This window comes from Trametes versicolor (genome assembly GCF_000271585.1).
Source record: "Trametes versicolor FP-101664 SS1 unplaced genomic scaffold TRAVEscaffold_4, whole genome shotgun sequence".
NCBI lineage: Eukaryota > Fungi > Basidiomycota > Agaricomycetes > Polyporales > Polyporaceae > Trametes > Trametes versicolor.
In genome coordinates this window covers 2,159,102-2,185,761 of record NW_007360324.1, presented here as the reverse complement: position 1 = coordinate 2,185,761, position 26,660 = coordinate 2,159,102, and the positions used below count along the sequence as shown (strand labels likewise).

General features: G+C 59.6%; 10 protein-coding genes across 10 annotated transcripts; 5 read left to right on the top strand and 5 right to left on the bottom strand.

Moving 5' to 3' along the window:
* Positions 1-120: 120 nt before the first annotated feature.
* TRAVEDRAFT_28225 (Pkinase-domain-containing protein) lies at positions 121-2,743 on the bottom strand. The gene is made up of 7 exons (XM_008037941.1): positions 2,548-2,743; positions 2,160-2,359; positions 2,020-2,103; positions 1,587-1,950; positions 1,331-1,524; positions 1,093-1,279; positions 121-1,031 (listed from the first exon to the last, which is right to left on the bottom strand). The coding sequence occupies exons 1-7, from the start codon at positions 2,585-2,587 to the stop codon at positions 898-900; spliced, it is 1,203 nt and encodes a 400-aa protein (XP_008036132.1). The 5' UTR covers positions 2,588-2,743; the 3' UTR covers positions 121-897.
* Positions 2,744-3,361: 618 nt separating this feature from the next.
* Positions 3,362-4,367, top strand: TRAVEDRAFT_120720 (uncharacterized protein; the record flags this gene model as incomplete). Its single annotated transcript, XM_008038750.1, has 6 exons — positions 3,362-3,469; positions 3,525-3,554; positions 3,604-3,827; positions 3,879-4,089; positions 4,141-4,272; positions 4,326-4,367. 6 exons carry the CDS (start codon positions 3,362-3,364, stop codon positions 4,365-4,367), a joined length of 747 nt encoding a protein of 248 aa, XP_008036941.1.
* A 150-nt stretch (positions 4,368-4,517) lies between these two features.
* TRAVEDRAFT_19320 (UPF0187-domain-containing protein) lies at positions 4,518-6,586 on the bottom strand (the record flags this gene model as incomplete). Its single annotated transcript, XM_008037823.1, has 11 exons — positions 4,518-4,590; positions 4,646-4,679; positions 4,740-4,766; positions 4,829-5,055; positions 5,106-5,201; positions 5,256-5,839; positions 5,890-6,006; positions 6,159-6,284; positions 6,335-6,373; positions 6,438-6,473; positions 6,533-6,586. The coding sequence occupies 11 exons, from the start codon at positions 6,584-6,586 to the stop codon at positions 4,518-4,520; spliced, it is 1,413 nt and encodes a 470-aa protein (XP_008036014.1).
* A 544-nt stretch (positions 6,587-7,130) lies between these two features.
* TRAVEDRAFT_71028 (uncharacterized protein) lies at positions 7,131-12,783 on the top strand (the record flags this gene model as incomplete). Its single annotated transcript, XM_008038749.1, has 13 exons — positions 7,131-7,268; positions 7,336-7,465; positions 7,527-7,764; positions 7,815-7,836; positions 7,887-8,081; positions 8,130-8,813; positions 8,864-9,717; positions 9,788-10,215; positions 10,271-10,358; positions 10,412-11,561; positions 11,614-12,145; positions 12,202-12,425; positions 12,478-12,783. The coding sequence occupies 13 exons, from the start codon at positions 7,131-7,133 to the stop codon at positions 12,682-12,684; spliced, it is 4,890 nt and encodes a 1,629-aa protein (XP_008036940.1). The 3' UTR covers positions 12,685-12,783.
* Positions 12,784-12,876: 93 nt separating this feature from the next.
* Positions 12,877-13,823, bottom strand: TRAVEDRAFT_98549 (uncharacterized protein; the record flags this gene model as incomplete). Its single annotated transcript, XM_008038748.1, has 4 exons — positions 12,877-12,972; positions 13,022-13,090; positions 13,143-13,473; positions 13,534-13,823. Coding segments are annotated over 4 exons (786 nt in total), but the record flags the coding sequence as incomplete, so codon positions are not given.
* Positions 13,824-13,936: 113 nt separating this feature from the next.
* TRAVEDRAFT_165742 (COG4-domain-containing protein) lies at positions 13,937-17,895 on the bottom strand (the record flags this gene model as incomplete). The annotated part of the gene is made up of 16 exons (XM_008038747.1): positions 13,937-13,965; positions 14,023-14,187; positions 14,253-14,408; positions 14,468-14,683; positions 14,745-15,133; positions 15,184-15,315; positions 15,373-15,474; positions 15,528-15,707; positions 15,770-15,940; positions 15,994-16,269; positions 16,322-16,546; positions 16,602-16,775; positions 16,826-17,031; positions 17,082-17,313; positions 17,364-17,489; positions 17,545-17,895. 12 exons carry the CDS (start codon positions 17,893-17,895, stop codon positions 15,041-15,043), a joined length of 2,268 nt encoding a protein of 755 aa, XP_008036938.1. The 3' UTR covers positions 13,937-13,965; positions 14,023-14,187; positions 14,253-14,408; positions 14,468-14,683; positions 14,745-15,040.
* Positions 17,896-18,211: 316 nt separating this feature from the next.
* Positions 18,212-18,541, top strand: TRAVEDRAFT_118552 (uncharacterized protein; the record flags this gene model as incomplete). Its single annotated transcript, XM_008038746.1, has 1 exon — positions 18,212-18,541. A coding segment is annotated over one exon (330 nt), but the record flags the coding sequence as incomplete, so codon positions are not given.
* A 1,369-nt stretch (positions 18,542-19,910) lies between these two features.
* TRAVEDRAFT_118764 (uncharacterized protein) lies at positions 19,911-20,752 on the top strand (the record flags this gene model as incomplete). Its single annotated transcript, XM_008038745.1, has 5 exons — positions 19,911-20,084; positions 20,137-20,221; positions 20,279-20,497; positions 20,550-20,623; positions 20,678-20,752. The coding sequence occupies 5 exons, from the start codon at positions 19,911-19,913 to the stop codon at positions 20,750-20,752; spliced, it is 627 nt and encodes a 208-aa protein (XP_008036936.1).
* Positions 20,753-20,799: 47 nt separating this feature from the next.
* TRAVEDRAFT_28219 (Gar1-domain-containing protein) lies at positions 20,800-21,920 on the bottom strand. Its single transcript, XM_008037940.1, has 4 exons — positions 21,719-21,920; positions 21,605-21,667; positions 21,275-21,550; positions 20,800-21,218 (listed from the first exon to the last, which is right to left on the bottom strand). Exons 1-4 carry the CDS (start codon positions 21,756-21,758, stop codon positions 20,935-20,937), a joined length of 663 nt encoding a protein of 220 aa, XP_008036131.1. The 5' UTR covers positions 21,759-21,920; the 3' UTR covers positions 20,800-20,934.
* Positions 21,921-22,010: 90 nt separating this feature from the next.
* Positions 22,011-26,241, top strand: TRAVEDRAFT_165737 (AAA-domain-containing protein). Its single transcript, XM_008038744.1, has 13 exons — positions 22,011-22,167; positions 22,215-22,952; positions 23,002-23,078; positions 23,134-23,472; positions 23,522-23,745; positions 23,796-24,001; positions 24,052-24,208; positions 24,260-24,417; positions 24,476-24,654; positions 24,704-24,942; positions 24,990-25,371; positions 25,433-25,656; positions 25,715-26,241. Exons 2-13 carry the CDS (start codon positions 22,425-22,427, stop codon positions 25,942-25,944), a joined length of 2,943 nt encoding a protein of 980 aa, XP_008036935.1. The 5' UTR covers positions 22,011-22,167; positions 22,215-22,424; the 3' UTR covers positions 25,945-26,241.
* Positions 26,242-26,660: the final 419 nt, after the last annotated feature.

Genomic DNA, 26,660 nt, shown 5'->3' with positions numbered 1-26,660 from the left:
TGTGCGGTCTGGGGTGTTATTTGACGATTCCGGTAGGAGGATCTGGGCGTTGAAAGAGGTGACGGAGACGGCGGGGGGAGCAGACGGAGATGGGCTGGGGGAGCGGGAGCAGGATTTGTCTGCGGCGGAGGCGAGGCGGGGTGCGGGGAGGGTATCGCAGACACGAGCAGCGCTGTTGCCGCCCTGTAGCGACTGCGCGGACATCGTTTAGAGATGGCGACGGTGAGGAGGAGGGGGAGAGGGACGGGGAGGACAGAGAAAGCGGATGGCGTTAAGAGGAAAGAGTCGCAGCGGTTAGCGAGCAGACGGGTGAGGGCCGAAATAGACGCCGATTGTGCAGGTCGCGTGAGGAGCTCGCGACATCGCGCCACTCCAGGCGCCCAGCCCCGCCCGTATGTTTTCAGCTTTGCGCCATCGGTCCTCACTGGCCTGACTATCGCGACATTCACTCATGCTGCAATCCCGTCATACATGTGCGGTAATGTTTATTCGTTTGCGTTCCATCGTGCGCCATCAGGTCAATTTCACAACATCGCGTGTGCATACAAACATCGGGTCACCAAAACACGAGTCAGGACGGATCGGAGGAGACGAGAGCGAGCGAGCCCAGCCACAGCCCAGCCATTGCGATTCAAGATATATAAGGACGACAACGGGAGAGGAGGTTGAGAGGGGAGTTGGGATGGGAAACCCGCCGCCGCCCCGCGGCCCTCCAGGCGCGGACTGCGCTGTGTCATGCGTGAGCGTGGCGGCGGCGGCGGCGGTTGGACGAGCAGCAACGGGCTGGCGGCGGAACACCGAACAGAAACAGAAACGGCAACGGAAAAAACGCGCTATTACAAGTCCCACCGCGCAGACTGGGCAGCCGCTGCGCTCGGGCTCAGGCTCTCTTGCTCATCAGTCCAGGGAGATCCGTAGCTGGTCCAATGGTATCGGCACGAACGTGTCCAGGTGAATCTGGCGCGACGCCAGCTCCGCCTCGCAGTGCGGCGGCACCAGCTGCCGGTTCAGGTCCGGCCGTACCGACAGCTCTGCAGAGCGCAAAGTTCAGTATCACCGTCCGCATATCGTGAGAAACGCAGAGATACGTACCCTCCCGAGTGAAGTTGAACAGCGGCGGGAACTCCTTCCCGTTCGGCATCTTCGCGCCCTCTTGCCTGAGCTCGTCAAAGAAGGGGTGGCACATCGCCTCAACCGAGCTCAGTCGCGCCTCGGGCGTGTACTCGAGCAACTTCGAGACGAGGTCGATCGACTCGGGCGCCGTGCGCGGCCGGAACACCTGCGATAACCTCTCAACGGGGGTCTTCGACCCTGGGAAGAGTGGCCGTACCTTGGAGAAGGGGTGCGGCTTGATCTGCGGGAACTTGTGCTCCATGTAGTTCGGGTTCATGGTCTTGATCTGTTCGCGCGACGGCGTCCCGAGCACCTTGATGATCTCCACCAGCTGGTCGATCCCACTCTCACCGGGGAAGAGGGGCTGGCCGAGCATGAGCTCTGCCATGACACAACCAGTTGACCAGATGTCTGTATGCACGTGAGGCGGTTAGTAAGGCTGTAGCTACGGTAACTGGAAACCTTGGACAGACCGATGTTGGTGGTGTAGTTCGTGGCGCCGAAGATGAGCTCCGGGGCGCGATAGTAGCGCGAGCAAATGTAGCTGACGTTCGGCTCTCCTGCGACGAGGATCTTGGCAGAGCCAAAGTCGCAGAGCTTGAGGACCCCGGTGGCGGGGTTGAGAAGGAGGTTCTGGGGCTTGATGTCGCGGTGACAGATGCCGATGGAGTGGATGTACATGAGGGAGCGGAGGAGCTGGTACATATACAACTTGATTTGGAGCATGGGCATGGGTTGCTTGAGCTTGACATAGTGGCGGCTGGCGCGGTAGACGGTCTCTGGGACGTATTCGAGCACAAGGTTGAGGTACACTTCATCTTTCTTTGGGTTCGAGGGCTGGGGTCAGTCGCGGCATGGGAGATGCTATGCGTGTGGGCGGGGGCCGAGGGCGGGAAGGGGGCTCACCTTGTCTCCATTAGAGTAGAAAAAGGCTTTAAGGTCGACGACGTTGGGATGTGATACGAGTCTCATGATCTGCAGTTCACGGTTCTGGGGGCGCAGAGTGAGTGGGCCCGCGAATGGTGGAGCAGGCGCGGCGCACGGACCTTGAACCTCTTGTCCTGCAAGACCTTCTTGATTGCAATATCGTTGGTGGGGACGTTTTCCTCGAGAAGTTTTGCCTGGAAGACGATACCGAAGGAGCCATTGCCGATGACTTTGCAGTTGGTGTAAATGAGGTCGCGTTGGTCGCCGGACTTGCCGTCCGAGGCAACAACCTTGACGATCTTGCGGGGATCGTCGACGGCTATGGGTGGAAACGCGGCAGAGAAGGATCGGTTAGCGAAAGTTCGAGGTTCATGAACGGGAATATGCGGGAAGAGGGTGCGATGGACGCGATGCGGGAAATTGGGCGCGTGGGGGTAGGAAGAGGGTGGGTGCGAGCCCGGGAGAAGGGAAGGGTCGGAGGGGGCTCAGAGCAAGAGGAAGACGTACGAGAAATCTTGACACCGTTGATGGGACCGTGAGTGGCCATCGTGGCTTGGTAGGGCTACAGGGAGAGAGAGGAGAAGGAGAGGGAAGGAGATGTGTGGGAGGAAAAGAGGGCGGCTAAGGCGATGGGACAGATAGAATAATCGTTAGCTGAGACACAGCAGGGCGGGCAGTCGAGTGGGTCGGACGAGAGCAGGGGTGCAGAGGATGGAGGCGATGGGCGGGTGGTGGTGGGGGTGGAGGACGGGAAGAGGGAGGAGAAGAGGGGAGTCGGCTCTGGGCGGGCGACGGCGACAGGCGCTCGACTCGCGCACTCGGCCACAGTTCCAGTGGGCGCGGGAAGATGCGTCCGTCACAGGACCACCCAAGCCCCGCTCCAGCTCCCCGTCCCCCCCGTTTTTTTGCAACGTTATCGTCCCCATACGCTGCGTGTTCTGCTCCCGGCGACGCTGCGCACAGCGAGCTGCACCGAGCACTATCGATGCGCCCAGTGGCCCACCCCTCGCCCTGCTGACCCCCGGCGGTGCTCACGAGCCCACTTTCCTGATGTCGCGTAGGCACCGCCCAGGATCGTATTGTAATTTAGCCTTTCAAACAATGTACCCAGCCTACGACCGCCGGAGCCTTTCTCACCATCCGGGCACGGAGAACGCTGCGAGACGATTACACTACTTGCCGCATATGGCAGGTCCACGTGGCTGTGGGCTGCAGCCAGTCCGCGTCCGCCCATTCACCAGAGCGCCCGACCGAGCGTCTCTTCGCCCTCTCTCCGCCGTCCGTCTCGTTGACCGATCCCCTACGCTCTCTCCCGCCCGACATGTTCGCTGCACGCGCCCTCACAAAACATGTTCGCCTCCCCCGCGCCCGGCCAGTGGCCCGCGCCATTTCCTCTTCGGCGTCGCGGCGGTCAGATGCGCTCTTCGTTGTCCGTATCACACCCTTCCTGTCCCTCCCGACCGCGCTCACACATCCATGTCTAGCATCGAGACACTCCCTACAACAACCCGAAGGTTAGCTTGCTACTTTTAAAATTTGAACCTAACGTCTGACGTAGCCCAGGTGCCCTTCGAGTTCAACGCCGAGAACTTGAAGCGTGCACAAGAAATCATCTCCCACTACCCGCCCCAGTACAAGAAGGCCGCCGTCATCCCCCTCCTCGACCTCGGCCAGCGCCAGAACAAGGGCTGGACCTCCATCTCCGTCATGAACTACATCGCAAACCTCCTCGAGATGCCGCCTATGCGCGTCTACGAGGTCGCCACCTTCTACACCATGTTCAACCGGTGCGTCCCGATCACCCGCCCTGTGCTGACTGCATGCTAAACTTTGGCCAGGGAACCGATTGGCGAGCACTTTGTGCAGGTGTGCACAACTACCCCGTGCATGCTCCGCGGCGCGTACGATATCTTGGACACGGTGTGCGGCCACCTCGGCGGTATCAAGCCTGGAGAGACCACCAAGGACGGCAAGTTCACTGTCATTGAGGTCGAGTGCCAGGGCGCGTGCTCGAATGCACCCATGCTCGTCGTTGGCGACGATTTCTACGTGCGTGTCTCAACCGTCTCATAGAGACAGCCACTGACGCCCTGTATGCAGGAGGATTTGACCGCGGAGACGACGAAGAAGGTGCTGGATGCGTTCGCGAAGGGCGAGAAGCCAAAGCCAGGGCCCCAGAGCGGCCGGCATACGAGCGAGAACTCAGCCGGTCTCACGGCGCTCACAGAGAAGGTGCGTCTGCGCCCCGGTCCCCACGTCATTTGCCAACTTACGCTCGGGAACAGCCGTACGGCCCAGGGCAGCACTGCCAGCCGGAGTTTGCGTAGAGTACGTGCAGTGCGGGCGTGTGCATTATCACCCTGGGAGAGCATATATGCGTGTCACTCGACTTTAATTTCTACTCAGGTGTGTTGTGCATGGGTATACAGGATCGTGAGTGTTCGTAAGTGCGTGCAAGTACTCCGCGGAATGCTGGACTAGTCATCCCCTTCGCCGTCGTCGTATCCGTACATGCCTTCCCCGCCTTCGGGCAGCTTCTCGACCATGAACCTGGTGGGGATGATAAGCCCCCGCGGGTCGGTAAGCGGGCGAAAGGTAAACTTACTCGATTTCTTCCTTGAGGTCTTCGCAGTAGCGTTCTATATAGCGTGATGGCGTCAGTGGTGCAGGGAAGACGGCGGGGTGCAACTCTAACTCACCTAACGGAAGGTCCGACTTGTCCAGCCCTGGCACAAGGTCGAATCAATGTCAGCACGCATTCGGATGACCCAGGGGGAAGGAGACGCACCGAACGGCATCTCGATCTCGTCCGCGATGCCCTCGATGCCCATGAGCGTGAAGGCGACAACGGTCACGACAGGGACCATGCCCCACCCGAGCTCCTTGACGAGCACGAAGGGCAGCACGAAGAGGTACAGCGAGACGCACTGCTTGAGGTGGATACTGTATGAGCGCGGAATCGGCGTGTTCGCGACGCGCTCCATGCATGTCATCATGTCGAGCATGCCTTGGATCCTGCAGCGTGGTTAGTGTGGACAGTGAGAGAATGTGAAGGGGAGACGGACAGGGTGTTCATTGCGTTCACACCGGCGGGCCCGACGGTCTCCAGGTAGCCGTCCCGTCTGAACTTGAACAGCGCGCGAGAGAGCTCGTGTGCAAGTCTATACGTGCACGTCAGCGGCGATCTTTGCAAAACATGGATGGGACAGGCGTACACCATGGGCAACGGCGTCGATAGCGCGTCCGGGTCCGTGCTGAAGTCAATCGTGTGCTGCAGCGAGCTCATCAGCGGCGTCGCCGCGGTCTTTCCTGCTGCTTTCAGGCGGTCCTTGCTGCGCTTCACGCGAATGCGCTTCGTCGCGTCCGCCGAGGTGTCGCGCACCCGTCCGCGCTCGACGTCCACCTCGAGCCCAGGCGTGCTTGCGCCCGTGTTTTCCCCGCTCTCGCGCCGGCTCGTGAAGTCCGTCGCGGCATACGAGGTGTACGCGGAGGGCGACTTCGTCGGGGCGCCGCCGTCGCGGTAGCGGTAGTCCTTGTTCGCAGGGGCGTACGCCCCACGCGCGAGGCGGGCGGCGGACGCGGGGAGGATGCCGGCGTAGTCCTCCCAGTCGAGGCCATCCTCACCGCGGAGGTAGTGCTTGGTCGCGTAGGCGAATGCGATGCAGAGCTTGATGGTCTCGACTTTGCGCCGGCGGAGCTGGGTGGGCGTTAGGTTCGCGGAGGGCGTCTTGGCTTTGGCGGCGTCGTCGGGGGGCGGGTTGGAGACGTTGATCCAGATGAGGCGCGTGAGGTTGCGGATCTAGAGAGGCATTAGGAGAGGGAGGGGAGGGTTAGAAGGGGAAGAGTTACATGCGAGACCATGGTGCCAAAGTCTTTGCGGCCCTCATAGTATCGATCGTAAGAGGTGCTAACCCGAGTTTCAGAAAAGGTGACGCTCAGGAGGTGGTGCGTAGATCTCACCCGTTTCTGAATGACGGCGCAGGTGTCAGACCACATTAGACGCTATGACCTACATGATCACACGACTGACCTGAATACAAGAATTAAACCAACCTATTGAGCAGTGGAGCTGGTGAGCGCCGTGGCATCGAGCGGTCATCAGTGTGCGAGACACTCACGACGACAGATAACAACGGGACGACAGAGTTTGTAAGGGAGACATCGTATCCTTTGGACCAGACATAGGCAGCGCCAGCCGCGAAGATCGTGACGGTCAAGACGGGACCAATAATACGCGGTACAATCTGGAGAAAATTGGTGCATGATTCAAGGCTCAGGAATTTGTGCTACGCACGCTTCCTTTGACTCTGAGCACGTCAGGGAGCCAGGAGTACTGTGCGGAAGAACCTATGGTCAGCGCTGCGGCAGGCTGTGGCTGAAACGACGAAGTTGCACACCTTGCGCAATTTCTGGCGCGTGATTATTTTGGTACCCTGAATCCAAAGCAGTTTGTACGGCGCGCTCATGGACTGAACTTTGAATGAAAACAGACCTTGGAGCTCTTGACCGTCACGGTCGAACTCTTGAGAACAGAGACAGTAGCCATGTTAATTGGTGGGCACTCCGAGAACTCTCCTGCGGTGTTGAACGCGACGTTTGTCCTGGCTGAATGACCTCAAGCGATGCTAGAGAGCATGGATCAAGCTCGATGAAACTAGCAAGCGAGAGCCAGAGGAGGTGGTGGGGTGAACAGGGGACAGAATGCTCTGCGGGGCTATGTATGGCAGAGCAGATCCTTCAGCCACACCGGCCAGGACATCTCTGATCCGGCGCTTAGGCGCGCGTTGCTCTCCTGGCCACGTGGCTGTCACGCACTTGGAGAGTCTGTCTCTTTAGCTTCAATTTTGCCTGGGAAAGCGTGAGGACTGCCAGGCAGACTTGCATGGATTGTGTCTGCTACTTGGAGTGTTTCTGAATGAGTGAGAGAGCGGAAGAAGAGCACAGGACGGATGGTAACGATGCGTGACGTTGCCGATCACGGGCGTGACAGGGATTTGGGGGCTTAATTGAGCAGCTGGAGTTGGCCTCAGACGATAGCTGACGACTTGTTACGACCCGCCCGACCACCAGACGGCCCTCGTCCCCCCGCCATGGCTGAAAACATATACAGCAAGGGCACCCGTGTCTGGTTCCCCGACAAGGAGCTCGGCTGGATCTCCGCAGAGGTCTCAACCGCCTCCCGCACGAATGACACCGTCAAGCTGGTCTTTGTAGATGAACGCGGCAAGGTCGCCCTCTCTCCCACCCCTCGCCCTCCGCGTCCTCCTGCTCATCCACGTTGCTTGCCGTCTACAGGAAATTAAGATCGATACCACGGTGCAGGACATCAAGGACGGCAAGGAGGGCCTCCCACCATTACGCAATCCCCCCCTCCTCGAAACTGCTGATGACCTCGCAACCCTCTCTCATTTGAACGAACCCTCTGGTCCGTGGTCGTTTCTGCATTATACTCTGACTATATACAGGTCGTTAACGCCACTCCGCAGTCCTTCATACCATCCGCAATCGTTACGCACAACACAGTATCTACACCTACTCCGGTATCGTCCTCATCGCTGTCAACCCCTTCCAACGCGTCGCCCTCTATGGCCCAGAGGTCATCCAAGCATACAATGGCCGCCGGAGAGGCGAGCTCGAGCCCCACTTGTTTGCCATCGCGGAGGACGCCTACACCGCCATGAGCAGGGATGGCACAGGCCAGACTATCATCGTTTCCGGCGAGAGGTGCGTGTCACTGAATGCTGTCGCGATACACGCGTCTTATCCCCATGCAGTGGTGCCGGGAAGACAGAGTCGGTAAGTGTTATGCTACATGAGCATCCTTGCAGGCGTTCATTCGCTGGCAGGCCAAGTTCATCATGCGTTACATCGCGTCCGTCAACCCTCCAGACTCGAAGACAAGAACAAGGACGAAGGCGTCCCTGGATGAGTCTAGCGAGGTCGAGCGGCAGATCCTCGCGACCAACCCCGTGCTCGAGGCGTTCGGTAACGCTAAGACCACCCGTAACGATAACTCTTCGCGTTTCGGAAAGTATATCCAGGTTTGTCGCGTACCTCAAATTGCGCGCGCCTGTGCTAACATCCTATAGATTCTTTTCGACGGCGACCAAGAAATCGTTGGCGCGCGGATCCGCACATACCTCCTCGAGCGTTCACGTGTCGTCTTCCAGCCACTCACCGAGCGCAACTATCACATCTTCTACCAACTCTGTGCCGGCGCGCCGCTCAAGGAGCGAAAGGACCTCGGCCTCGATACTGATGTGTCGAAGTTCCAGTACCTCAGCCAGGGCGGTCCCCAGTCAACACCAATCGCGGGAGTAGACGATGCTGAGGAGTTCCGGCAAACGCAGATTGCGCTCTCGACCATTGGTATCTCGGTCGAAAAGCAGTGGGCCGTGTTCAAGCTGCTCTCTGCGCTCTTGCACCTAGGAAACATCAAGGTCTCGCAGACTCGCAACGACGCTATCATCGACGACACGGACCCCGCGCTGCAGCTCTCGACACGCTTTCTGGGCGTCCCTCTTGCGGACTTCAAGAAGTGGACGATCAAGAAGCAGATCACAACACGCTCAGAGAAGATCGTCACGTCGCTCAACGGCGCGCAGGCATCCGTCGTGCGAGACAGTATCGCGAAGTTCGTGTACGCGTGCTTGTTCGAGTGGCTTGTCGCGATTGTCAACGAGAGTTTGGCCGGCGAGAACGGTGAGGCTGCCAGTCGTGCGGAGATGTTCATTGGCGTGCTCGATATCTACGGGTTTGAGCACTTCAAGAAGGTGGGTACAAGCTAACGTTCAGAGGTGCATGCCACTGATATCGTCTCTAGAACTCCTTCGAACAATTCAGCATCAACTACGCCAACGAGAAGCTGCAGCAGGAATTCAACCAACATGTGTTCAAGCTCGAGCAAGAGGAGTATGTGCGCGAGAAGATCAACTGGACGTTCATCGAGTTCTCGGACAACCAGCCTTGTATCGATGTCATCGAGGGCAAGCTTGGTGTCATGGCTCTCTTGGACGAAGAGTCTCGTCTCCCCTCCGGTACCGACCAGTCGTTCCTGCAGAAGCTCCACAACCAGCTCGGCAAACCGGAGAATGCAAAGGTGTTCAAGAAGCCACGGTTCGGAAACTCTGCGTTTACCATTGCGCACTATGCGCTCGACGTCACCTACGAGGTTGAGGGCTTCCTCGAGAAGAACAGGGATACGGTTCCGGACGAGCACATGGCGCTTCTCACGGGCACGAAGAACATGTTCTTGAAGGAGGTCCTCGACGCCGCCTTCACTGCGACGAAGCCGCCAGATGCTACTCCACCCTCGCCTACCGTCTCGGACAGCCCGAGCGGTGGTAACCGCCGCGCGTCCGTCATCCCAGATCCTGGCCGTCAGTCACTCATCTCGTCTGCTACTGCTGCGTCGGGCCCCAAACGTCCGGGAGGCCCGGTGAAGAAGCCGACCCAGGCTTCCATCTTCAAGGCTTCCTTGGTCAACCTTATGGAGACGCTGAACGTGACGAACGTGCACTACATTCGTTGTATCAAGCCGAACGAGCAGAAGCGCGCCTGGGAGTTCACGCCTCAGCAGGTCCTCGGTCAACTACGTGCTTGTGGTGTTCTCGAGACTATTCGTATCAGTTGCGCCGGTTATCCCTCACGGTGGACATATGAGGAGTTCGCGGAGCGGTACGTGTGCCTTGCAGTCACAAACCGGTTCCCGCCTTGAAGTAACACTGACGTTGCTCACTCGCTGCAGGTACTACATGCTCGTTCACTCTTCGGAATGGGAGCCCATGATCAAGAACCTCGAGCTGAAGCCCCTCTGTGCACGCATCCTTGAGAAGACGATCAACGACCCCGACAAGTACCAGCCCGGTCTGACGAAGATCTTCTTCCGCGCGGGCATGCTCGCTGCGCTCGAGTCCCTGCGCTCAAACAGGCTCAACTCACTCGTCACCATCGTCCAGAAGAACATGCGGCGGCGCATGGCGGTCAAGCGGTACAGGGACCTCCGTGCAGCGACGATCAAGATCCAGACCTGGTGGAGGGGGATCACTGCGCGCAGGCTCGTCGAGAAGGTCCGCCGCGACGTTGCTGCGATCCGGCTGCAGCGTGGCATTCGGCGGTACCTCCAGCGCAAGCGGTTCCTCACCATCCGGCAGTCTATCACTGCCGTTCAGAGCCGTACGTGTCCCGTGGTAGTATCTTTGTGTGAAATGTCCTTACCGTGTGACGGTAGGTGCTCGTGGTGCTCTGGCGCGCAGGTTGTTCAAGGACTCAAAGCGCACATTCGCCGTCGTCACATTGCAAAGCCTCTTCCGCGGACTGTGCGTAGATCTCCTAGTAAAGGTTTGATTGATGCTTACTTGTGCGTGCATAGGCTTCGTCGGAGAGAATACCGCACGGATGTCAGCAAGGTCATCCTCATCCAGTCATGCATGCGTCGGCGGCTTGCACGGAAGGAGCTCAAGGCGCTCAAGGCAGAGGCGCGCTCCGTTTCCAAGTTCAAGGAGATCTCGTACCGGTTGGAGAACAAGGTCGTCGAGCTTACCCAGAATCTCCAGAAGCGGACGGAGGAGAAGAAGGAGCTCCAGGGCAGGGTGTCAGCGCTCGAAGCTCAGCTCACTCAGGCCGTGTCACGACACGAGGAGTCGGATGCTCGTGCGAAACAGGCGCAGGCCGACTTCCAAGGCGCGCAAGAGGAGCTTTCGCGTCGCGAGGTGCTCCTCAAGGCCAAGGAGGATGTGGAGAAGCGTCTCGAAGAGGCGTTGGCGAAGGCTGCAGAGAAGGAGTTAGCGATTGTGAAACTGCAGGAGGAGCTGGCCCAGCAGGCCGCTCAGCTAGAGTCCCAGCAGAAGACCATCGACAGCACCCCGGTCAGGAACGCAGACGACAGCTCTGTGATCCAGACGCTCAAGAGCGAGGTCAGCAGCCTGCGCGAGCAGCTCAACCGCGCGACTGCGCTCAACGCGTTGACTCGCGGTGTTCGTGCGGAGCCTACATCACCGACCTTTGCACCTACGCTTCGTCTCGGGGAAGCCCCAACTGCCAACGGCGCCGCGGCAGCGATGTCTGCTGCTGCTCGCAGTCACCAACGGAGACACAGCTCTGCAGGCGTGTACGCCATCAGCCCCTCCGACCACCGTACTTCCGCAGACGAGCTCATGTTCATGGCGAAGCGGAGCCAGACGGCGAACCCCCGCGCTGTCTCTGTTGCGTACAACGGCGAAGATGGTCTGCCGCAGTTCCGCGTGCTCGACCGCTCGTCGGGTATGTACGACGACCCCGCGGAAGAAAAGATCAGGTTGATGCAGGACATCAAGCGTCTGGACGAGGACGTGCTGGACGGCCTGATCCGTGGACTCAAGATACCCGCGCCCAGCTTGACGAGCCCCGCCGCTGTCAAGGAGATCCTGTTCCCCGCCAACCTCATCTCGCTCATCACGAACGAGATGTGGAAGTACGGGCTCATTCCGGAGAGCGAGCGGTTCCTTGCGAACGTGATGCAGACCATCCAGTCGCATGTCATGGTGAGTATTGAGAGGCTTGCATGCTGTATGTTTACTGACGCCTTCGATGCAGTCTTTCACTACCGAGGACGCGATTATACCCGGCATCTTCTGGCTGTCGAACGTCCACGAGATGCTTTCCTTCATCTGCGTCGCGGAGAGCGACATGCTCCAGGGCATCGGCCCCGGCGAGGAGAACGCGGTGCGGCCATTCGAGTGGGCGGACTACGAGCGCCTCGTCTCGGTGGTCAAGCACGACCTGGACAGCCTCGAGTACAACATCTACCACACGTGGATGCTCGAGACGAAGAAACGGCTGTCGAAGATGGTCATCCCCGCGCTCATCGAGAGCCAGTCGTTGCCGGGCTTCACTACGACGGACGGCGGCGGACGGCTGTTCAATCGCCTGTTGAACTCGAACTCGCAGCCCGCGTTCAGCATGGACGACATCCTGAACCTCCTGAACAAGGTGTGGCGGAGCTTGAAGAGCTACTACATGGAGGAGAGCGTGGTACAGCAGGTCATCACGGAGCTGCTCAAGCTCATCGGCGTGACCGCGTTCAACGACCTCCTCATGAGGCGCAACTTCTCTTCGTGGAAGCGAGGTACGTCGCATATGCGAGAGAGACATACAGGGCGGTGACTGATGCGTTCGATGCAGCGATGCAAATCCAGTACAACATCACTCGCATAGAGGAGTGGTGCAAGTCGCACGACATGCCCGAGGGCACGCTCCAGCTCGAGCATTTGATGCAGGCAACCAAGCTTTTGCAGCTCAAGAAGTCGACGCCGGCCGACTTGGAGATCATCTACGACGTGTGCTGGATGCTCACCCCCACACAAATTCAACGCATGTGCACGAACTACTACGTCGCCGACTACGAGGTACGTAGTATGGTCTTCGGGCGGAAAAGCTTCGCTGACACGGTGCCGTCAGACACCGATCTCCCCCGAGATCCTTCGCGTCGTCGCATCACGAGTATCGCCCAACGACCGCAACGACCACCTGCTCCTTGCGCCCGAGACGGAGGAGGTCGGCCCGTACGAGCTGCCCCTGCCCCGAGAGGTGTCTGGGCTGGAGACGTACGTGCCCGCATACCTGAATGTGCCCCATCTGCGGAGGCTCGCTGCTCTGGTAGCATAGCGGGCGCCCTGGCTGTGATGTCCATACGCTTTTCGATCGATCTGCATATCTGTGCTATGGGATTCAATGTAATGGTAATTTACGACTATCCAATGGTTTGTTCTCTGGAGCGAGCGTGTGTGAGGTGACTCTGTTTGAGATTGGTGTTGTACAATGGTATGGTATACATATAGAGGGTCACCGGGAAAGACAGACGGAGGCTCCATCGTGGATCTGGTCTACTAGCGGTTGATCTGTCCTGAGTGTCACGGACGTCCCTTCGTCGTTTACATACAGCAATTTCACGGGCTGGGCAGGTAAGGTCCTCGAAGACGGTCACCAGAAAAGGCGGACGCACTTGCGAATCGCTGATCGTCATCTTAAGCTGTGTGGCGAGTATATCCACCGCCCTTCCCGTCCATATGGACTGCACGCAGAGTCCAGTGCGCAGTTCAGTGACGAGAATAATAACAACACACCTTCTTGAACCACAGGATACGCTCGGCTACTGGTTCCTCCTCCGCCTTGCGGACTTTCACATGTAGCCGCTCGCCTACGGGCACGGACGCCGCGGTATCCTTAGGGTCGGCGGGTTTAGCTTTGTGTCGCATCTTCATAACAGCAAGCTGCCGTTGCTGCGCGAGCTTCTTGGGATTTGCGGAGGCAGCAGCACGAGATGTACCACTTGCAGTAGCAGTACTCGAGGGTCCGAAGTGCTTGGACAAGAGCGCTTTAGCCACCGCGTTCTTCTCTGGCACAGGCTCTGAAGGTTCTGGAGGAGTACATGAGTGCGCTTTGGGCTCCCTATGCCTGTACATCAACCGGACTTTTAGCAGCGGGAGTCGGCAGAGGAACGAGGACATAACCGACTCTGCGCAGAACGCCTGGCTGCACCCCGGACACAGTGCTGCCGCCCGATCCGCAGTGTCCGCGGCATTCGCGATGTACGCCTCAAGACTGGGTTTGTTGCATTTCGAAGCCGCACACCGCTGCAGCTTGAGAGTAGCTCCAGACGCGCCGGGCTGCGCGTCCTGGGCGAGGAGCGGGCAGGTGTGGAGATCGGGCTGGATGTGGTCCCTGCAGAAGAGCTGGTCGCACTTGCAGCGGATGGGCAAGAAGTCGTTCAGGTTGCACGACGGCAGTGCGCAGGACGCGCCGATGTGCACGAGCCCTGAACCGGAGTCGGCCATGGTGTGCGCAGCTGTGGTCGGTTGGTGGTCGGATACAAGGAGCGTAGCGCGCGCGTCTGTGACCTCATCTCCACTTCCTCCTCCTTGACCGCCACCACCCATGAACATCATCGTGCGCACGCTCATCCCTGTGTGTCTGGTACTCGCTGAAATGGCCCGCAATGTCTAGGAAACGCTCTTCGGGCGCAGCGTGACCCCCGCGGAGCGGCTGCGGCAGCACCAACGCTCGCTTGCCAAGGCGCAGCGCGAGCTCGACCGCGAGCGCACCAAGCTCGAGCAGCAGGAGAAGAAGCTCATCATGGACATCAAGAAGAGCGCAAAGGCCGGCCAGATGGTGCGCCCCGCCCCCGCCCTCCCCTCCGTGTGCTGCCAGTCGGACTGAGTTGTGTGTGCGGACAGAACGCGTGCAAGGTGATGGCGAAGGACCTCGTGCGCACCCGCCGCTACGTGCAGAAGTTCTACCAGATGCGTACGCAGCTGCAGGCGGTCGGGCTCCGCATACAGACCCTGCGCAGCAACCAGCAGATGGCGGACGCGATGCGCGGCGCGACCCGCGTGCGTGCACATACCTGAGTTACTTGGTTGCGCTCGTAACGACTGACGCTGTGCGGCAGGCTATGGGCGCGATGAACCGGGGCTTGAATTTGCCGCAGATCCAGCGGATTATGAACGAGTTCGAGCGCGAGAGCGCGACGATGGACATGAAGGAGGAGATGATGTCTGAGGCGGTGGACGACGTCATGGAGGACGATCTTGAGGATGAGGAAGAGGAGGGTGACAAGATCCTCAAGCAGGTGCTCGACGAGATCGGTGTCGACCTCTCCCAGCAGGTATGTGTTCCGCCCCTTTGTGCATCGTGCGGCGAGCGTGAAGCTGATTCGTTACGCGTAGCTTTCCGATGCGCCGAATGGCATCGCAGTCTCGTCTCCACTCACGGAGCCCAGGCAAGCGGTTGCGCTCGGCGGTCCTGTCGGCGGCGCCCCCTCCTCTGGTGGTGGTGGGAAGAGCGACACCGCGGCGCCGGACGTTTCAGACGAGGATGCCCTGCAAGCACGGCTTGACGCGCTCAGGCGAGGGTAGAGGACTATGGCGTGTTCACGCAATAACTGAAGGTATCGATGTATATTGATGGTATGTAGAGTAGCAGACGGATTGTATACGGCTCGGGACCGACTATCTAGTATATCCTATACCCGCAGGTTCGCCACGGCGCGGGCCTCCTGCTGGCTGAGCTGCCACGCGATCCCCGATCCGTTGTAGAACTCGTCCACGTCTTCCTCCTGTGTCTCATGTCAGTAAAAGCGAGGGTCTGGGACATCGTTTCACGCACCGAGTCCAGGTTGAGCAGAGTGCCGATCTGCTGCAGGCGGACGAACTTCTCGCGCACGTCGCCGAAGACGGTCTGCGACGAGAGGTAGGCAACCACCGCTCGGAGGTCGTGGTCGAATCGGATCGCGCCGAGCTGCAGAATGGAAGCCAAGTCAGAGAAGACTTCGGCCGGGCGATAGCAGGCACGCACCTCGCTGTACTTGAGGCCGACTACAAACTTCTCCCATGGGCGCACCAGGACGTCCAGCGCAAGGCCGAAGAACAAGCGGTAATTGCTCTCCGTAAATGCGTCCTGACCATCGGTTTTAGCGACGGGCCGCACAGAAGTTCGCGCCAAATGCTCACCTTGTACCCCTCGATCAGCCCCTCCCAGGCCTTGACGAAGCGCTTGCGGACGAGGTCCTGCAGCTCCGCCCCAGAGTAGCCATCCTCGTCCAAGACGTACGACACGTCCTTGTACACGTCTGGGATGAACGTCCGCAGCTTTGGGCGCAGCAGCTGGTTGAAGAGCTGCTCCACGCCCGCCTGTTCGAGTCAGATCGTAAGCATAAATTGGATTCTATATGATGGGGAAGAGAGAAACGCACCCGGAGCGTGGAGCGGAACTTGGGGACGAGGTTCACGAAGCCGTTCAGGCTGGCGCGCACGGCGTCGACCTCGGAGTCGAGGAAGTGCTGCGGGATATGCGCGGATTGGGCCAGGTCCTTCGCAAGCCGCTCCATGTGCGAGGACGACACGTCCAGGTCGTTCAGCAGGATCTGGGCGGGGGCTATGAGGCACAGACAGGACGGGGGCGGCGCAGGGGACTTACGATGAAGGACTGGCGGTTTTCGCGCTCGGCCTTCTCCCCGCGCGCGCCGGGCCCGGCGGAGCCGCCTTTGTAGACGTTGTCGAGCTTTTGCTTGATCACTCGGGAGTAGTCCTTGTCCATGACGTCGCGGAGCTGGTTGGACGTGCGCTCGACCGTGGCGGCGGACGCGGTCGAGAGCATGCGCGAGAGGACGGACTTGAGGATGTAGAAGGCGTCGTCGGGGGTCGTGGTGGTGATTGGTGTTTGGGACAGGTCGTGTGTGGATAATCGGTGCGCCTTAGGGAGGGACACATCAGCGTTATCGGGGGCGAAGTGGGCGAGACTCTACCTTTTCGATCGCGCAGCGCGTGTACCATACTTCCAGGGGAGTGTAGTATGTGGTGAGCATGTTTTCGATGGTCTTGCAGGCCTGTGAGTCCTCGACCACTTGGAAGCCGGCAGGTATGGTGTCTTCACCGCCGCTATTTGAAGGGGGACGTGAGGGGTTTGTAAGATTCGTCCGCGCATGAGTCGTGTCCTCGTCCCCGTCGTCCTCGTCATCCTCGATGTCTTCCTGAAAAGCCAGATGATTAGAAGCTGGGGGTCCTCTTATGATACAAATAATTTACCGTTAGTCGGTCATGCATGAACTTGCGGAACAAGCCCCATCGCCCGCTCATGCTGGCAGCTTCTGTGAGTACTTTGTCAATTTCGCGGGCGTCGACCAAGTCCTCATCTACAAGGTCGATTGCAGTGTTTGGCCGGATACCCGCCGACAGAGGTGTGGATGAGATGTCAGAGAGCTATACCAGCGTGAGCAACGGTGTGCAACATATTGAGCGCTACGGCCGACCTTGCGCTTCATCGATCGCTCCTCTTCCCAACCCTCGACGAGGTCCTTCACGACGCGGTCTGCCTCTTGCAGCAGCCGTTCGAGGACGAGGCCCATCTTCCCCACGCCATAATACTTCTCGACCACCGGCTGGTGCTGGTCCACAATGAGCGCGATGCTCTCAAACAGCGCGGTTAGCGCGGTGATGTAGTACAGCGGCGAGGACGCTAGTGAACATTAGGTGCAAGGAAGCATGGCGGGGGATGGACGGACGTACTCTTCGCGGACGCGGGCGGGCGCACTTTGACGAGCTCGACGACGAAGGATGCGTACGCCTGCAGCCCCTCGGCTTCCCATCCGATGGCGGGAAAGAGCTTGAAGAAGCGGCTTGTCGCATTCGCGTCGCGCGCGCGGGAGGCCTTGTCGAATTCGCGCCGGAAGACGGCGAGGAGTTGTTCGCGCGCAGCTTGGAGTGTCTGTGCGGGGGGAAGATGGCTCTCTGGTGTGGGCTGAACAGATGTGAGCGGACGGGGGACACTGAGGGGGCGATGGGACGTACGACGGCGGTCTCTGCGAACGGGCCGGAGATGACGTCGAGCGGGAGGGCCATTGCCCTCGCGCAGTGACGGGTAGCGGCTTCCCAGTCCTGCTGGTCAATAGAGCTTTGTAGCGCTGCTAGAGAGGACTAAAACGGCGCAAGTGTCAGCGATATATGACGTTGGTAAGGACGGAGGACGGACCTTGAGTTCGATGATCTGGCTGACGCGCTCTGAGGCCTCCCGGACCCTGCGCATCTCCTCATCCAGGGACTGCACGCGCCCCCCGACATCCTGAGCAGTGCGGGCAGTAAACGAGACGGTTTGGTCGAACAGGCGGGTGTCCGCGACTAGGGCATCGAGTGGGGGCGCAAGAGACTTGAGGCTGTTCAGGGAGGCCGCTATGGGTTCGTGGGCGGAGAGGAGACCCGCGAGGGCCGCAGAGAGCTCGGATTCATCGGACTGGATGGCAGAGAGGCGGGCGAGGATGTCGGGGAGGGTTGCGAGGCGTCGGGGGTCGGACGTGCTCGGGGATGTGCTCACGGTCGCGTTCATCCCGCCTTCGCGTTCTCGCGCCTGTGTTGTGCGGGGGAGGTGCTTTCGGAGTCTGAAGCGATCATTGAGTCGGCTAGCAATGACGCATCCGGGATTCTCGGATTCGGCCGTCGTCCCGTCTTCTCCTTGTTCTCCGTCCACTCTCTTCACTCAAGCTATACTCGCGTGGGGAACTCAGAATGACTGCACCCGGCGCAGAGGACGTGAGTGCCGCATTGACCGCACTCGGGGACTGTCTTCGGTTGTAACAAGTTGGCCGTAGCGACCGACGGGGCAGAGCACGGCCCTCATGCGTTCCGCCCTCATGCACAACTCAATGCCCGTCGAAGACATCCGGGACGTCATTCACAGAGAAGTAGAACTCCGGCGTGCAACCGTCCACGGCCTCTACGAGGAGATTGCAGAGCTCCAGTCTATCCACAACCTCGTCGCGCCCATCAACTCTCTCCCCCCGGAACTCCTAAACATGATCTTCTCCTGCGTCGAGGACGCGTCCACGGAAAACACAGATCTCATTAGCGTCACCCACGTCTGCCGGCACTGGCGCGACATTGCCCTCCACGCGCCCATACTCTGGACGCGCATTGCGCTCAAGCACCCCGAGGGCGTCCGCACCTTCCTCGACCGCTCCAAGGCACTCCCCCTCCGTGTCTCACTCTCCACCGAGAAGCTCCCCATCGTGGCCACCGTGCGCTCGCTCACCGCAGAGATACACCGCACGCGCGTTCTCCGGGTCAGCATCCCGCCGTCGCTCGCCCTCGACGTCGTCACGCAGAAGCTGCTGCAGGCCACCCCGAAACTCGAAGAGCTTTTCCTCGAGAGACTGCAGCTCCCGCCTGGCGCCCGTCGCCCTACCGTTGCGCTTCCGGAAGTGACTCCGGTCGAGTACGACGGCGCGCCCTTGCTGCGCTCCCTCATCCTTCGCGGAATGCGCCTGCCGTATCTCCCGAAAGGCCCCTGCGCGTTGACGAATATCTGCCTGGAAGGGGCGCTTCCCACCCTGTTCGTCTTACTGGACCTCCTCGAACGCAGCCCGTCCCTCGAGAACCTGCGCATCCACGGCCCGTCCCTCGAGAACCTGCGCATCCACGGCCCGTTCAACGAGGACCTCAACGAAGACCCGCGTCTGGTGTCCCTCGCCCACCTCAAGACGCTCGACATCTACAGCTTCCCCGCGGCGGGCATCGCGGCCCTCCTCCCGAGTCTTGAGCTCCCCGCGCAGACAAACGTCACACTGAACGCGACGCTCGACTTTGGGGACGACTTCTCCGAGGTCATGCCCGCGTACACTTCTGCGGCCCCTCTGCCGATGGGGTGTTTACAGGGCTCGAAGCGGCTGCAGCTAGTATGGACACATCACGAGCTGACGCTGCAGGCGTACCGCGGCGCGGAGGAGTTCCACACGCCCGCGCTGCAGATCACGGCGATCTTCCTGGAGCCGCGGCCGGGACCGCGCTTCTTCGGGGACTGGCCGCTAGATACAGCGCAGGTGGAGAGCGTAGTGCTGTGCGGGAGTTTCACGAGAAGACACCCGTACGACTTTGCGATCACGACGGAGCGGTGGGCGGAGATGCTGCCTGCGCTGCCGGCGGTGCGGACGTTGCGGGTGATGTCGGTGGGGAACCGGACGCTGGAGGACCTGGTGGGGGAGCTGGTGAAGGAGCGGCGGGAGCCACTGTGCCCGCATCTGGAGGCGATTGAGTTTTTCGACGTGTTCCCGCGCAAGGTGTTCTGGCAGAACTTGACGGGCGTGGTGAAGGGGCGCGTGCCCAAGGCGGGCGGGACCCTCGTGCGCACCGAGTTCTTTAACGTCGAGGGCGCCGCGGCGTGGCTCGACGGGCTCGCACCGTTGGCGGGGGAGCTCGAGGGCTTTGCCGCTGCCGCGGAGTAGATCAGTGTGCTGTGTACTAGTAGATGTATCCTATCCGCTTTCTTGTCAATGATGGCCGTGACCGACGCGTGACGGGACGCGTATGAGACGGACGCGTGCGAGGCGCGACGCTGTTCCGCCCACGATGTCGGCCGAGGCGCAGCGCGAAGACCTCCCCCGCATCTCCTGCGAGACCCTCGACGACTGGCGCCGCATAAAACGCAACTACACCATCGCCGCCCTTACCGCACTCGATGAGCAGCTCAGCGGCAACAACTCACCCGCAGACCGTGAGGCCCTCCTCGCCCACCTCCACAAGGTCTGTCGCTTGCTCTCCAGGGGCGCGTGAACACTTCTGAGGCTGCGTTCAGTTCATCGACAAGACGTTTGAGATGACGCGGCCGAACGTGAGGGTGAACGGCCAGAACCTCGAGGATATCAACGAGGACGAAGAAGGTGCGCCTTTCACTCCTTCCCGGGTCTCTGGCGCTCACCTGTGCGGTTGAAATGCAGACATGGAGCCGTTCGACGAGGGCTTCGACCGCCATATCTGGTCCCTCTCTGACCAGAGCCTCCGCTGGGACCTCCAGATTGCCCGCGAGCGCCGCACTAAGCCCGAGGAGATCGAGAGGCAGATGCGCGAACTGTTGGCTAGCCAGGCGGAGCTCGATGCGGAGGAGGCGGCTGCGCTAGCGGAGGTGGGCGAGCAGGACGTGCAGGTCCCGGACGAGAGTGCGTTGCATTTTCATGGTAGTTGTGGTCCGTTGCTCAAAGTTCGATGCAGTTCCGGCAGAAGCGCACCAACGTATGGAGGACGTCGCCTCCCAAACGTTTGCTCTTATTGAGGAGCTGAAGCAGGTGTGTACCTCAACTTATGCCCCGCCCGACTGCCGTTGACTGGCCCATTCGCAGGCGGTGCCCGTACAACAGGAGCGTTCGGAACGCGTGAAGACCGTCGCGGACGAAATCAAGGCGCTCAAGATGTAGACCTGCCTGTATACCCTCACTGTAGCCATACCTGTAGTTTTGTCTTGGGATTATGTACTTTTGGATTTTGCCAGAGCGATCGAGAGCGTCGCTCAGAGTAGGATACAGACAGAAGAGGAAAGAAAGAGCGAAAGCAACGGGAGACTCGTACACCGCGAAGTACACTGGGGCACGTCTGCAGACTATGACCCGCGGAACCCACCGCGTCCGCCGCCCCGACTGCCTCCCCCGAATCCGCCGCGTCCTCTTGGTGCACCGCGACCGCCGCCGAAGCTGCTGCCGCCGCCGAATCCTCCACCACCACCGAAGCCTCCGCCACCTCCGCCGCCGAATCCGCCCCGTCCTCTTGGTGCGCCGCGGCCTCCGCCCCGAGTGAAGCCACGTCCGCCACCACGTCCGCCTGGTGCGCCGCGACCGCCGCGTCCACCAGCACCACCCCGTGCACCCCCGCGGGGCTTTTTCACACCTGCAAAAAAGTTTGAGCACTGCGGAAATCACACTCGGGACAAAGTGTAAACTTACCGGTAACCTTGGGCTTCGGCAAGAAGCGGTCGAGGGGGAGCAGCTTGTCGCCACCGATGTAGACCTTGTCGCCCTTCTTGAACGAGTTCGCGACCATGCCGTCGCCCATCTTCACTGAGAAGTAGACCTCGTTGATCGGCCCGAGGATCTCGTCCACGCGGCCGATGACGGACTTGTTTTGCAGGTAGATGGGCGCGTTGAAGTAGGGCACTTTGTCCGGCATGAGCGACTGGCAGAGCATCTCGTCCTCGACTGCGTGCAGGAAGGTGCCCATTTCTGCAGGGGCGGATTAGAGGGGAGGAGTGGAGACGGGTGGGACGGGGGACGCACCGAAGACCTGGTCAGGAGGGCCTTGGTCCCTCTGCATGAACCCGCCACGACCACCACCGCGGCCTATGGTTTTCACTTGAGCGGCGCCGTGCATACAGAGCTGGACAGACGTACCTCCACCACCACGGCCGCCAAATCCGCGTCCTCTGCTCATATTTCACAAGGTCCCAGAGAGCAGGTTTTAGTCAAGTTCGGATGTCCAGCAGCGTCTTCTCGGAGTCGCTGGGAGTGGTAAATGTGCCGGCGCGCTGAAGAGAGCGGAGGGCGGCAGGAGAAAACACGGGCGCGGGCGTGGACGAGCGTGAAAAAGAGAGCAGCACGGGCGCCTACGCCGACCCCGCACGATGGCCTTCTTGTTCCAGCGGCCGCCCCACGCACAAGCCTCCCCCGCCTTCCACCATGCCCCCGCCGACACCGCGCGAGTGCCGGAGCACGTTTGGAACGCGCTGCTGCTCTGTGAGGAGGAGCGGATTGCGCTCTCGGTTGCGCGTGCTGGGAATAAACAGGCTGGGAGCTCTGCCGGGCTTCCGTCTATAACCTGCTGGGGTGTGCTCGACCGGAATGTGAGTCTGCCCTAGCTGAAGATGCGAGTGGTAGTGACGGTGCATAGGTCAAGGAGCTCTCTCTTCCGACGCGCTGGCAGACGGAGCACCCCGCCATATTCCCCTCTGCGCCGGTGGGCGCGGAACCCACCCACCTGGTCACCGTTATACGCCCGGTCACCCTCTCCGAAGCTATCTTCTCAGCTCTGTCGGATGAAGCCTATGCGTATGCGTCCACGGACATTACCGCGTTGGAGGACTGGCTGTTCACGAACGATATGGTGCTTCGCGAGGGCGAGACCTACACCCTGCCGCGTGAGCCCAGCGCGGCCTCCGGGTCCTCGTCTGCCGCTCTTGCGGCCTCTCTGCAGTACAAGCTTGTGATGTCTGCCCCGGTGCAGCAAGGTGTCGCACGGCGCGGCACTACGAAAGTGTATGTCTCAGCGCTACCGGCGTTAGACGAAGACATTTCCGAGGACGCCATTCCCGACATCCCGGATGGGGACCTCGACGAGCTGTCTGGGTCCGAGGCGGGCGAGTTCGATATTGGGGAGGACTTCCTTGCAGGCTCTGTACTCCGCCCACTCAGTCTCCCCGCTTCCCCCGCGCCTAGTCCCAACGGCGACAAGGCGAATGGGGCCACGAACGGGGCGCATAGCGCGGACGGCAACCTGCACCTCAGCCACGCGGAACGGACGTACAGGGCACACGTGCTGCAGCGGCAGGTGTCGCGTTTGGAAGATGAATGCGCGGTCTACGTTCGCACCTCCGAGTTGAGCCGCATAGGTGTGTTGGATGGGGAATGGGTACGTCCGCTCTATGGCCACGAGACGGCGTTGGACTGAAGTTGGGTAGGGTATCGTGAGGTCTAGCCATGGGCACAGCTTCCGCCTTGCACGCGTACACGCGCGGGACGACATTGCGAGCAGGCCGTAAGTCTAATGCCTGTTGATGCTAGATACCCCGCTGACTTCGCGGTCCCTGTAGTGGACTACATATATCTCCGCAGATCGTACACAACCTATCTTCACAACCAGGTCTTGTGCGCGATCCGGAGGTCTCTATCCGCCCCAGCCCGTTTGGTTCCCAGCGGCCAACGATACCCACCGCCACCACCGTCAACATTGCCAGAGTCGCCTCGGCGTTTTCTACGGATAGGACGTATCAGCCATTGTTCTTGCAGGCACTGCAGGGGTACTTCAAGGATACCACGCGTTTGGTCAAGCAGGGAGACGTCATTGCGGTAGCCATCAACACGGATGATCTGCTGAGGCACCATGGCACCTCAGAGGACGAGGATGCGGATGAGCTAGATACTGAATTCGAGTTAGTGGCGGTCTCTTACTGTGCCAAACAGGTACTGATTGGCTCACAGCGGGGCAGAGTCTCATGGCGAGCCCAACGAGGTTGTGTACTTCCTCATCACAAACGTGGAGCACAATGTTCCATCACGCCTCGGCGAGGTGTCTTCGTCGGACATGTACATCGCCGCTACGGCCGGCGAGCTCGGCTGCTGGGTAGACCCTTCGGTGACGCGGATGGTGCAGACAGGCCTCGAGCATGCTCGCGTTCCGGACATGGCTCAATACCTTGGTATTGGTATGGTCACCGTTCTTGTCGCTGTGCACCGTGTATTCACCGTGCTACAGGTCAGAGAGTTCCTGCACCAGCGAACGATATCCGTGATCCGGACACCCCGTATGGGAAATTGCTTGCGCTCGCCTCTGCTGCTCTGAACCGCCGGGCGGTTGATTACCACCTGCAGCTCTCTATACTCTTGGAAGGCCCGAGAGGTGTTGGCAAGTCTACGAGGGCGAGCTGGGTCGCGCAGCGGCTGGGCATACATGTTTTGGAGGTCAGTAACCGCTTTGCACGATGCGATGTCTGTGGCTGATGTGTCGTTAGGTCGACTGCTATGATGTGATAGGGGATACTGACGCGAAAACCGAGGGAACATTGCAGGCTCGGTTCGAGCAAGCAGCTTCGTGTTCCCCTTGCATTCTTCTCCTGAAACACATCGACGCTTTTGCGCAGAGCACGCAGGGTCTTGAGCCCGGGAAGGGTGAGTATATATACTGCATCGCTTTATAACAGACGATTGACGTTTGTACAGAGCCGGCTATTGCGGAGGTCCTTCGCGACTGCATAGCAGGCTTGCAACCTTCGTGGAATTTGACGGGGTTCCCCGTGTTGTTACTTGGGACGACCGACAGTCACGACCGTGTACCGCCGAAGATCCTGTCGTGCTTCAAGCATGAAGTCCTCTTCGAGGTATGTACATCATAAGCGCGCCGCACCTCCCCTCAACGCAAGGGCATCACCTCCTTAGGCTCCTGGCGAAGCGGAACGATATGACATCCTGCTCTCGACGCTCGCGAATAGCACGCTTGCCCCGGACGTTTCAGTCAAGGACATTGCTGTCCAAACAGCAGCGCTCGTTGCTGCCGATCTCGTGGACCTTGCTGCCCGCGCAAAGGCTGCAGCAGTGCAACGTTCGATCGATGCCTTGTGAGTAGAGCTATCCAGTGCGACATGACTAGCGTTGACGGCGTCTCAGAAGCAGTAATGTCTACGACGTGTTCTCTTCGGGCATTCCCTTGACCGCGGAGGACTTTGACTCTGCCTTGGGTAAGGCGAGAGCGTCGTACTCTGAGAGCATTGGGGCGCCGAAGATCCCTTCTGTGTCATGGGACGACGTTGGTGGACTTGCGCACGTCAAGGCGGATATCCTGGACACCATCCAGCTGCCGTTGGAGCACCCCGAGCTCTTCGCAGACGGGCTGAAGCAACGATCAGGTATGTCTTGGTCCTACCTCTCCCTGACGCCGCTCATATCCCTCTAGGTGTCCTGCTCTACGGTCCCCCAGGAACGGGCAAGACACTCATCGCGAAAGCCGTTGCAACTTCCTGCGCGCTCAACTTCTTCTCCGTCAAGGGCCCTGAACTGCTTAACATGTACATTGGCGAGTCCGAGGCCAACGTCCGGCGAGTGTTCCAACGTGCGCGCGACGCACGTCCTTGTGTCATCTTCTTCGACGAACTTGACTCGGTTGCGCCCAAGCGCGGGAACCATGGCGACTCCGGCGGAGTCATGGACCGCATTGTGAGCCAGCTGCTTGCGGAGCTGGATGGACTGTCTGGCGGGAAGACGGGCGCGGACGTGTTCGTCATCGGGGCTACGAATAGGCCTGATCTGCTTGACCCAGCGCTGCTTCGGCCTGGACGGTATGTGCCCATTCGTTTTGCCTCACTATGCATATGTTATTCATCCTTCTTCTGCTTGCAGGTTTGACCGCATGCTGTATCTCGGCGTCAGCACGACACACGAAGCACAGCTGAACATTCTCCAGGCGCTCACCCGGAAGTTCCGCCTCCACTCAGACCTGAAGCTCGAGCGCGTCGCGGAACAGTGTCCCTTCCACTATACCGGTGCCGATTTCTACGCGCTCTGCGCTGATGCGCTTCTTAAAGCCATGTCCCGCAAGGCAGAGGAGCTAGAGGTAATCATTGGTAAGTCGATCTCCACGTTTTCTTACTGTGAGGGACCACTCATGTTCAATTGCAACAGCGGAACTCAATGCAGCACCCCCGCCCAATTCGCCGCACCCGTTCCCGATGACGCCGCAGTACTACCTGGGCGAGCTTGCTACGCCGGCTGAGACCGAGGTGCTGGTGTCCGAGGAGGACTTCAATGCCGCATTGCGGGAGCTTGTGCCCAGCGTGAGTCAGGACGAGATGGATCATTATGCGCGTATTCAGCAGCGGTTTTCGGGGAACTCAGCTGGTGGGAAGGAGTAAGGGTGATGGCTGGGTGGGGGTGTATCCTGTATTATTTCCTGATCAGACATTGTGGCAGAGGTAGTCAGAAGTCTGGTCCTTGCAGTGCAGCAAGGTGTCTGGGTCTCACCTGGTCTGCATGCACAACAAGTGGTGTACCATCACCCTTGCCATTGTATGAAGCAAAATACAAAGCAAAGAATTGGGATGCTTATATAGAATACAAATTGTGGTGCTACTATATAGTTTTGGTTACACCTAGTATCCTCAATCTGTACAGTACTGTTCCTCACTCCTCACCATAATACTCAGAGATCCTAGTCATGTAGGCTCTTATGTTGCCTATGTTTTAGTCACCATAATTGTTTGCCGGATTGCCATTGCCTGATTCAATACAGCTTTGCTTGTAAGACTTGCTGAGGCCAAACCCCCATTTTCTGCAAGAAGGGAGTGTATTAGAACTAGATACTAAGCCTGAGCTCAGATGGGATGAAGCGACTCATCAATGTACCTAGATACCAGTCAGCTGGAGCTGTGGTATTACATCAGTATGTTGGCTAAGAAGAGGTTAGCACAAGGAGACATACCGCCTCAGATGGGATGGAACCAACTGAGGCATGCAAGAGGAGGAGTAGGGAGTTTATACTAAGAGGCGGTCTTACAGATAAGACTGGTTTCTGACTGTTTAGACATGTGCTCATCTTTACAAATGTGTTGCATTTTCCATCATAGGCACT

Bases quoted from the DNA above. Each gene is read 5' to 3' on its own strand.
- TRAVEDRAFT_165737 (XM_008038744.1), top strand. From the start codon at position 22,425: ATGGTGCTTCGCGAGGGCGAGACCTACACCCTGCCGCGTGAGCCCAGC. The intron at 23,079-23,133 runs GTAAGTCTAATG...CGGTCCCTGTAG, and splicing joins GACGACATTGCGAGCAGGCC to TGGACTACATATATCTCCGC. The intron at 23,473-23,521 runs GTTAGTGGCGGT...ATTGGCTCACAG, and splicing joins GAGCTAGATACTGAATTCGA to CGGGGCAGAGTCTCATGGCG.
- TRAVEDRAFT_28225 (XM_008037941.1), bottom strand. From the start codon at position 2,587: ATGGCCACTCACGGTCCCATCAACGGTGTCAAGATTTCTC. The intron at 2,360-2,547 runs GTACGTCTTCCT...TTCCACCCATAG, and splicing joins CAACGGTGTCAAGATTTCTC to CCGTCGACGATCCCCGCAAG. The intron at 1,032-1,092 runs GTACGTATCTCT...TGCGCTCTGCAG, and splicing joins GTTCAACTTCACTCGGGAGG to AGCTGTCGGTACGGCCGGAC.
- TRAVEDRAFT_28219 (XM_008037940.1), bottom strand. From the start codon at position 21,758: ATGAGCAGAGGACGCGGATTTGGCGGCCGTGGTGGTGGAG. The intron at 21,668-21,718 runs GTACGTCTGTCC...TGAAAACCATAG, and splicing joins TGGCGGCCGTGGTGGTGGAG to GCCGCGGTGGTGGTCGTGGC. The intron at 21,551-21,604 runs GTGCGTCCCCCG...CCGCCCCTGCAG, and splicing joins CCCTCCTGACCAGGTCTTCG to AAATGGGCACCTTCCTGCAC.